The sequence below is a fragment of the Tetrao urogallus genome, assembly GCF_951394365.1.
Source record: "Tetrao urogallus genome assembly, chromosome: 19".
NCBI lineage: Eukaryota > Metazoa > Chordata > Aves > Galliformes > Phasianidae > Tetrao > Tetrao urogallus.
This window is the reverse complement of record NC_136832.1, coordinates 1,760,789-1,770,553: the sequence shown is the minus strand read 5'-3', so window position 1 is coordinate 1,770,553 and position 9,765 is coordinate 1,760,789. Positions and strand designations below refer to the sequence as shown.

Sequence of the window (9,765 nt, the reverse complement as noted above, 5' to 3'; positions counted from 1 at the left end):
CACATGCGGTAAGTTCACCTCATCATCAACATTCTGAAGCAGCTATCGAGCTGAAGGACCCTGAAGGAATGCAGCGTCCCCAGCTCTTGCCAGACATGAAATCCCGCACAGGCAAAGTCCCATTTGTTTGTCACGCATCAGAAGCCCTTCCAGCTTCCTCAGTTCCTCTCCAATGTCCGGGCAAGGGAAAGCACGGCCACGCCACAAAACCAGACGTACAGTCCGCTGCCTTTGCAGCACCTCTCAGCAAGCATTCCCGCTGCTTCCTTTGGCCTTTGAGGCTTATCGCTCAAGCCCTCACCGTTGCTTTTTGCTTTCCTTCTTGGCTTTCTTGCTTAGCTGTGCAGCACTTGCCTTTGGTTTCTTCACCGTCTCCCAAGTCTTAGACTCCAAGCCGTCCCAGTCCTACAGGAATCAATTCACAAACAGTCAGTCAGGGAACTTTCTGACAATTGCCCGACAGCTCGCTTTGGGAGCTCAAGTCACCTGACTGGGCAGCTCTGGGTGCCAGTGCTGCACATTGCCTTCCTGACATCAGGGCACAACAGAAGCTCCGCCTCTCTCTTGTTCCTAAAAATCCCACGGAAGCTACAGTCTACAGGCCTTTCCTGCAAGGCAGTCCCTGCACAGGGGGACGCCCTGCCTGGCACTCGCAGGCCACAGAAGCAGCCGCAGCAGGACGATAAGATGAGCTTGCACCTCCAGGCTCCTTGCGTGCCACCAGCAACAGCACGCACGCCCAACGAAGCACAGAACAAACTGCCGCACGCTCAGCAGTGCCGGGGCGCGCTACCGTAGGCAACGGCTCCAGCTGGTTCCCTCCCAGCCCATTTCCTCAGCATTGCTAGCAACCTCTATCAAACAGAGCGCTACTTACTGTCTCTGGGCACTTGGGAACCGGCAGGGTTACGGCCCACACGCACACAAGCTGGAAAACGGCTCCAAAGAAGAGGCCGGAGCGCAGCACGTTCTCCATCAGTGTGGGCTCAGGGGTCTCAGGGGGCGAGAAATGCAGCTCAGCGGCCATAGCGCACACAGCCTGCTGCTCTGCTGCTCTCCAGGAGGCTGCTTTCTACAAGGGCGAAACGAGAGCCATCATTCCATTCGTGCGCTCCGACGCTGTGACTTCCTGCTAGCAAAAACTCCCAGCCTGACTCAGAGACCTGCTCTCAAGATATCCTTGGTCTTCCCACCCAACCACAAGGAGGGACGCCAAACTTGCATTTCAGCAAGAGCTGAACAGGCAAGAATCAACTTCTCCCCGAGCTTGATCGCACACGCACGACCACTGTCTCACCAACACGAACAACAATAGTATTCCTACCATCAGCTGCACATTTGCATCTACCTGGGTACGTACGTGTTCACGGCCTTGCTGCTGCTGTGCCGTACGGCACCAAGCACAGCAATAAAGCACGCAGAAAGCCCATCTGCTGAGGACAGGGGGATGAGCTGGGCTCACGCCTGAGCACTGCTTACTGCCAAGGAAGGCACACCTACCTGGCAACGGCCACGCAGGATGCTCGAGACACAGGCACACACTGTTCTCCTGAGGCCCAACGCAATGTCGCAGCCACTCACACTCTGCTCCTCGACGGTCTGCAACACAAAAGTCACAAGCTGGAAATTCAATCCGTCCAAGATGCCATCGCGCCTCCGTGCTCACGGCACTCGCACTCATGTCTTCGCATGATCAATCAGGCGTGTGCTTACCGAGTGAGCGCTGCTCACTTCCACCTGACACGAGCAATCCACCCCTAACTGTCAAGTATGAACAGGAACCTATGCCTAACACTAAAAGACTACAAGTAACCTATGCCTAACTCTAACATAAGAACAGGAACCTACTCCTAACACTAAAACATGAACAATAACCTACTCCTAACACTAAAACATGAACAATAACCTACTCCTAACACTAACACTAACCTTAACACTAAAATCAACAAGTAAACCAGGGACGGGGACTTAACAGGGTGAAGGTGGAGCTGGGGGCCCGCAGAATTGGCTCCAGAGGAGGAGCAGATGGTAACTCATGCCACCCAGCTAATGCTGGGGGCGGGGGCCGCGCAGCGGGTAAGGAGCCGAGCGCCTGGACCAGCGGCGGTGGAGCTGTGACGGCGCCGATGCGGGGCCTGGCACGGTGGTGTGGTGCCAGGCCAGCTGTGCCGCAGGCGGATCCACCTCCATGGGCTCATCCGGAGGTGGATCCACCTCCATGGGCTCATCCGGAGGTGGATCCACCTCCATGGGCTCCACGGAGGTGGTCACAGCGCTGGTCCAGGCGCGATGGAAACGGACTCTCTTCTCCTTCCTCCTCCGCTTGATGGTCAAGGCGGCCCCCCTCCTCCTCTTCGCTACTGGGGCCCCCAGCTCTCCCTTCCGATGGGAAATAGGGCAAGCTTCGCCCCTCGCTCTCTTTGCTCCTGACATGGCTGCCAGAGCTCACAGAGGCGAGTGCGTTGGCCGGGGCAGCGGTGGCCAAGGTGACGGCTGTGACGCGGCGAAGGTTCTAAAATGGCAGCCGCACTGCTGGCAATGGCGTTCCACATGGCATGAGGAGGGGGCTGGAGGACAGGGCACGGGACGGCAGCTAGAAGGCGCTCCCTGTGCCCAGCGGGCAGCCCTTCCCTCCGGCAAGCAAGAGGCCACAGAGGAGCCGGCCCCGAGAAAAGGGCCCTCGGCCTCCTTCATCCTCTCCCTTCTTCCACACGGGAATCTGGTGGGGCTGGCACACGCAGCACACGGCGCCATGTTCAGGGGCCTCCCGAGCCCAGCGCCAACAACAGCACGCTCCAAAGCGCACCTCACCACGCCTGCCTCCTGGCACACACAAGCTCCGCTTTCCACCTTAGCATCCAGCGCCTCTTCTTGCGCCTCACGGCTGGGGATTCAACCATTCCCTACCATCAACACGGCCAGCTGCATTTTCGTTACAATCACTCTCACTCCATTCCACATCCGCGCACAATGCTGGCACACACACGGGGCCACCCTGGCTCACCGATGCTTCGCGGGGACCCACACAACAGCATGAGCAAAGCAGGCAGAAACGTGCCGTGCTCCTGACTGATGCCAGTCTTACAATCTCCCTCTCCCTCCCCCCACTCTACTAAGGCAGCAGTTCTCCCAAGCAACAAACACAATCACACACAACTGCAGCCCTGGCTCGGCCCCAGAAGGGACGTCCAGAGGAAGCACACCTTCACAAACCTTCTTCCAGCTCCGCACCCTCCGGCCAACGCTGCACCCAGGCGCCTTGCTCCACTGCCCGCCCGGGCTTTGCTGGCTACAACCAGGCCCTACGGGGCCTCCTCCTTCGCACACCCCAAACACCAACAAAGCTCCGCACTCGCACGGCCTTCCCTGAGAGGAAGCTGCCCCCCGACCCCGCAGCACTCGGCGGCGCCGCACGCATCGCCTCTGCGTGCCGGCAGCACCGCCAGCTCCTCCTCCCCCGAGCGCCCCTCCATGCCCCCGCACCGAGGCCCGACCCCGTTCCCAGCACACAGCCCGCTCCTCCCGGCCCCGCTCACCGGCCCGGCGCCGCCATGCCGCGCTGCCCCGGAAGTGCTCTCCGCCGGCACGAAGCACTTCCTGCCCCGGCCCTACCAACCGCCTGCGGCGTCACGGTGCTAAGGGCGGCCTGGGGCCTGGACGAGGGGGAGGGGCAGCTGGGGGGGTCCGCTGCCGGATTCCCCTCGGGTGGCGCCGGCGGCATGCAACTTGTCTTCTTCTCCTTTTCTGCCTTTTCCCTTTTCCCCCTTTTGCTTCCCTTTGCCTTTCTTTTCTTTGCCTTGCTTCTCTTTTCTCTTCCTTTCCTTTTCTCTTTCTCTCTTCCCCTTCACATTTCCCTTTTTCTTTCATTTCTTACTTTCTTCTCCTCCCCTCCCCTCCCCTCCCCTCCCCTGCCTTCCGTTTGCTTTCTGTCCACACGCAGTCTGCACATCTCCAATGGACGTGCCTGGAGAAGATCACCTACGCAGGCAATAAATGGCTTGTGCTGTGCTGCTTCACTGCTTTGTGCTCTGGAAAGACTCTGATTTGTTTTGCCCTTTCCTAACCCCCAAGTATCAGGAGGGCCCGGCTGGCTTTGCTGCGGAGCCTTATCACCCCACAGTCTGAAGACTTGGGGGAAAAGCCCAGCAGCTCCGTAGCTGCCAAGGGAAGACTTCATGCCCTGGCCTTCATACAGCCCGGCTCTCCCCGCTCTGCTCTGCGCTCCTGCCATCCCCTGCAGCCCCTGTGCTGCGACAAACACGAGCGCGGCTCGGGCCCAACGCCCTCCCTGCTGCACGCCCTCTCACGGCCCCATGTGCTGCACCCACACCACTGCCCCAGCCCCGCAGCCCTCCTGCCCGCAGCGCAGCCCCACGCACCGGGCTCGGCCCCAGCCCCGAGGAGCTGATGGAGGTGACTCGGCCCCCGCTGCATCCACACCCAAACCTAACACGCACTAACCGCTCCTCAATACTCCGTTTCCCTGCTTTGCAGCCAGCTCCTTGGCTGCACGCAGCCCGACAATCCGCTCTCTCCTCTCCAGCAGTGCAGCAGGCAGGCGGGCAGGCAGGCAGGCAGCAGAAGGCAGCGCCGGGTAGCACGCTGGACCCAGTGCACCGTGCAGGCTCCTTCGCGGAAGGAGGAAGACGCCGACGCGCCAAGCCAAAATGGCAGGCAGACACTCTTGACGTGCGGCCTCTGCTCTGCTCTCCTCTCCTCTCTCGGGCTCCGGCTCAGCAAGGTGCCCTCGCAGCACCCAGACGCTCTACACGCGGCGCTGCCCATGACGCGCTCAAAGCCATTGCAGCTGAAGCAGCGCAGCACGGCTCGCTGCCCTCCCGGCTCACGCCTGAGCTCTGCGCCCGAGGCGCGCTCACCTGCAGCCCTCCCGCTGCCCTCTCCTCCTGCCCCACTCCCAGCGCTGCTCTTCACACCAGCCCACCCGCACGTGAACTCCTCGCGGCTCAACGGGAGCCTGACGTGCAGGCCACGGCTGCCCGCAGGTGCAGCTGGCCTTCCCGGGGCAAGCAGGAACAGTCAGTGCTACACAAGGCTGAAAAAGCCACCAGGCAAGCCGGAGAGACGAGCTCAAGGGGCTGAGTGCAGGGACACCTTTCTTCCTCGCGCGCTGCTTCCTCTCCTTTTCTTTCTCTCAGTCCTCACAGAGCAAGCTGATGCTCACACGCTTCGCTAGCAGTTACGCTTGGGCTGAAAGGCCACCACTTGGAACGAACAACATGGAAACGCGGGAAAAGCTTTTCTCACAGAAATCCATTTTTTTCCCTTTAAATTTGGGCTTTTCTCACAGAAATCCCTGTTTTTCCCCCTTAAATACGGGGTTTTTCCCATTAAATATAGATTTCCTGCCAGAAATCCCCGTTTTTACTCTTAAACCTTAGGTTTTCACCAGTACATATGGCTTTTTCTGCCAGAAATCCCTGTTTTCCCCTTAAATCTGGGGCTTTTCCCATTAAATATGGCTTTTTCTCCTAGGAATCCCTGGTTTTCCCCTTTAATCTGGGTTTTTTTCCCTTACATATGGCTTTTTCTGCCAGAAATCCCTGTTTCACCCCTTAAAAATGGCTTTTTCTGAAAGAAATCCCTGTTTTTCCCCTTAAATCCCTGGTTTTCTCCTAGAAATCCTTATTTTTCCCTTAAAATCTGGAGTTTTTACCCTAAAATATGGCTTTTCCTCACAGAAATCCCTGTTTTTCCCCTTAAATATGGGGTTTTCCACTTACATATGGCTATTTCTGCTAGAAATCCCTGTTTTCCTACTAAATCTTGGGTTTTTCCCCTTAAATATGGCATTGTCTCCCAGAATTCCCTGTATTTCACTCTAAATCTGCATTTTTTTTCCCCTTAAATACGGCTTTTTCTGCTAGAAATCCCTGTTTTTCCAACAATATCTGGGGTATTTCCCCTTAAATATGGATTTTTCTCACAGAAATCCCTGGTTTTCCATTAAATCTGGGGTTTTTCCCACTAAATATAGATTTTTCTGCCAGAAATCCCCGTTTTTACTCTTAAATCTTAGGTTTTCACCAGTACATATGGCTTTTCCTCCTAGAAATCCCTGTTTTGCCCCTTAAATCTGGGGTTTTCTCACAGATATCCCTGGTTTTCCCATTAAATCAGGCGATTTGTCCTTAAATATGGCTTTTTCTGCCAGAAATCCCTGGTTTTCCCATTAAATTTGGGGTTTTCTCACAGAAATCCCTGTTTCTCCCATTAAATCTGGGCTTTTCTCCTAGAAATCCCTGTTTTTCCTATTAAATCAGGGATATTGCCCCTTAAATGTGGCTTTTTCTCCCAATAGTCCCTGTTTTTCCCCTTTAATCTGGGGTTTTTCCCCTTACATATGGCTTTTTCCCCTAGAAATCCCTGTTTTTCACATTAAATCTGGGGCTTTTCCCCTTAAATATGGCTTTTTCTCCTTGAACTCCCTGTTTTTCCCCTTAAATCTGGGGATTTTCCTATTAAACATGGCTTTTTCTCACAGAAATCCCTGTTTTTCCCCTTAAACCTGGAGTTTTTACCCTAAAATATGGCTTTTCCTCCTAGAAATCCCTGTTTTTCCCATTAAATATGACTTTTTCTGCCAGAAAACCCTGGCTTTCCCTTCAATCTGGGGTTTTTCCCATTAAATATGGCTTTTTCTCCCCAAAATCCCTGTTTTTCCTCTTCTATGTGGCTTTTTCTCCCCAAAATCCCTGTTTTTCCTATTAAATCTGCGGTTTTTCCCCCTAAACATGGCTTTTTCTGCCAGAAATCCCTGTTTTTCCCCTTAAATTTGGGGTTTTCTCACAGAAATCCCTGTTTCTCCCATTAAATCTGGGCTTTTCTCCTAGAAATCCCTGGTTTTCCCCTTAAACCTGGAGTTTTTACTCTAAAATATGGCTTTTCCTCCTGAAATCCCTGTTTTTCACATTAAATCTGGGCTTTTCTCACAGAAATCCCTGTTTTTCACATTAAATCTGGGGCTTTTCCCATTAAATATGGCTTTTTCTCCTAGGAATCCCTGGCATTCCCCTTTAATCTGGGTTTTTTCCCTTAAATATTGCTTTTTCTGCCAGAAATCCCTGTTTCTCCCCTTAAAAACGGCTTTTTCTGCCAGAAATCCCTGGTTTTCCATTAAATTTGGGCTTTTCTCACAGAAATCCCTGTTTCTCCCATTAAATCTGGGCTTTTCTCCTAGAAATCCCTGTTTTTCCTATTAAATCAGGGATATTGCCCCTTAAATGTGGCTTTTTCTCCCAATAGTCCCTGTTTTTCCCCTTTAATCTGGGGTTTTTCCCCTTACATATGGCTTTTTCCCCTAGAAATCCCTGTTTTTCACATTAAATCTGGGGCTTTTCCCCTTAAATATGGATTTTTCCTCTAGAAATCCCTGTTTTTCCCCTGAAATCTGGGGGTTTTCCTATCAAACATGGCTTTTTCTGCCAGTAATCCCTGGTTTTCCCATTAAATCTGGAGTTTTTACACTTCAATATGGCTTTTCCTCCTAATAATCCCTGGTTTTCCCTTTAATCAGGGGTTTTCTCACAGAAATCCCTGTTTTCCCCTTAAATTTGGCTTTTTCTGCCAGAAATCCCTGTTTTCCCTCTTACATGTGGCTTTTTCTCCCCAAAATCCCTGTTTTTCCTATTAAATCTGTGGTTTTTCCCCCTAAACATGGCTTTTTCTGCCAGAAATCCCTGTTTTTCCCCTTAAATTTGGGGTTTTCTCACAGAAATCCCTGTTTCTCCCATTAAATCTGGGCTTTTCTCCTAGAAATCCCTGGTTTTCCCCTTAAACCTGGAGTTTTTACTCTAAAATATGGCTTTTCCTCCTGAAATCCCTGTTTTTCACATTAAATCTGGGCTTTTCTCACAGAAATCCCTGTTTTTCACATTAAATCTGGGGCTTTTCCCATTAAATATGGCTTTTTCTCCTAGGAATCCCTGGCATTCCCCTTTAATCTGGGTTTTTTCCCTTAAATATTGCTTTTTCTGCCAGAAATCCCTGTTTCTCCCCTTAAAAACGGCTTTTTCTGCCAGAAATCCCTGGTTTTCCATTAAATTTGGGGTTTTCTCACAGAAATCCCTGTTTCTCCCATTAAATCTGGGCTTTTCTCCTAGAAATCCCTGTTTTTCCTATTAAATCAGGGATATTGCCCCTTAAATGTGGCTTTTTCTCCCAATAGTCCCTGTTTTTCCCCTTTAATCTGGGGTTTTTCCCCTTACATATGGCTTTTTCCCCTAGAAATCCCTGTTTTTCACATTAAATCTGGGGCTTTTCCCCTTAAATATGGATTTTTCCTCTAGAAATCCCTGTTTTTCCCCTGAAATCTGGGGATTTTCCTATCAAACATGGCTTTTTCTGCCAGTAATCCCTGGTTTTCCCATTAAATATAGATATTTCTGCCAGAAATCCCCGTTTTTACTCTTAAACCTTAGGTTTTCATCAGTACATATGGCTTTTCCTCCTAGAAATCCCTGTTTTGCCCCTTAAATCTGGGGTTTTCTCACAGATATCCCTGGTTTTCCCATTAAATCAGGCGATTTGTCCTTAAATATGGCTTTTTCTGCCAGAAATCCCTGGTTTTCCATTAAATTTGGGGTTTTCTCACAGAAATCCCTGTTTCCCCCATTAAATCTGGGCTTTTCTCCTAGAAATCCCTGTTTTTCCTATTAAATCAGGGATATTGCCCCTTAAATGTGGCTTTTTCTCCCAATAGTCCCTGTTTTTCCCCTTTAATCTGGGGTTTTTCCCCTTACATATGGCTTTTTCCCCTAGAAATCCCTGTTTTTCACATTAAATCTGGGGCTTTTCCCCTTAAATATGGCTTTTTCTCCTTGAACTCCCTGTTTTTCCCCTTAAATCTGGGGATTTTCCTATTAAACATGGCTTTTTCTCACAGAAATCCCTGTTTTTCCCCTTAAACCTGGAGTTTTTACCCTAAAATATGGCTTTTCCTCCTAGAAATCCCTGTTTTTCCCATTAAATATGACTTTTTCTGCCAGAAAACCCTGGCTTTCCCTTCAATCTGGGGTTTTTCCCATTAAATATGGCTTTTTCTCCCCAAAATCCCTGTTTTTCCTCTTCTATGTGGCTTTTTCTCCCCAAAATCCCTGTTTTTCCTATTAAATCTGCGGTTTTTCCCCCTAAACACGGCTTTTTCTGCCAGAAATCCCTGTTTTTCCCCTTAAACTTGGGGTTTTCTCATAGAAATCCCTGTTTCTCCCATTAAATCTGGGCTTTTCTCCTAGAAATCCCTGGTTTTCCCCTTAAACCTGGAGTTTTTACTCTAAAATATGGCTTTTCCTCCTGAAATCCCTGTTTTTCACATTAAATCTGGGCTTTTCTCACAGAAATCCCTGTTTTTCACATTAAATCTGGGGCTTTTCCCATTAAATATGGCTTTTTCTCCTAGGAATCCCTGGCATTCCCCTTTAATCTGGGTTTTTTCCCTTAAATATTGCTTTTTCTGCCAGAAATCCCTGTTTCTCCCCTTAAAAACGGCTTTTTCTGCCAGAAATCCCTGGTTTTCCATTAAATTTGGGCTTTTCTCACAGAAATCCCTGTTTCTCCCATTAAATCTGGGCTTTTCTCCTAGAAATCCCTGTTTTTCCTATTAAATCAGGGATATTGCCCCTTAAATGTGGCTTTTTCTCCCAATAGTCCCTGTTTTTCCCCTTTAATCTGGGGTTTTTCCCCTTACATATGGCTTTTTCCCCTAGAAATCCCTGTTTTTCACATTAAATCTGGGGCTTTTCCCCTTAA

The 9,765-nt window shown here is 50.7% G+C and overlaps 1 protein-coding gene across 1 annotated transcript; it reads right to left on the bottom strand.

Moving 5' to 3' along the window:
• Positions 1 to 297: 297 nt before the first annotated feature.
• LOC306953824 (protein MANBAL-like) lies at positions 298 to 1,027 on the bottom strand (the record flags this gene model as incomplete). Its single annotated transcript, XM_079544818.1, has 2 exons — positions 298 to 405; positions 878 to 1,027. The coding sequence occupies 2 exons, from the start codon at positions 1,025 to 1,027 to the stop codon at positions 298 to 300; spliced, it is 258 nt and encodes an 85-aa protein (XP_079400944.1).
• Positions 1,028 to 9,765: the final 8,738 nt, after the last annotated feature.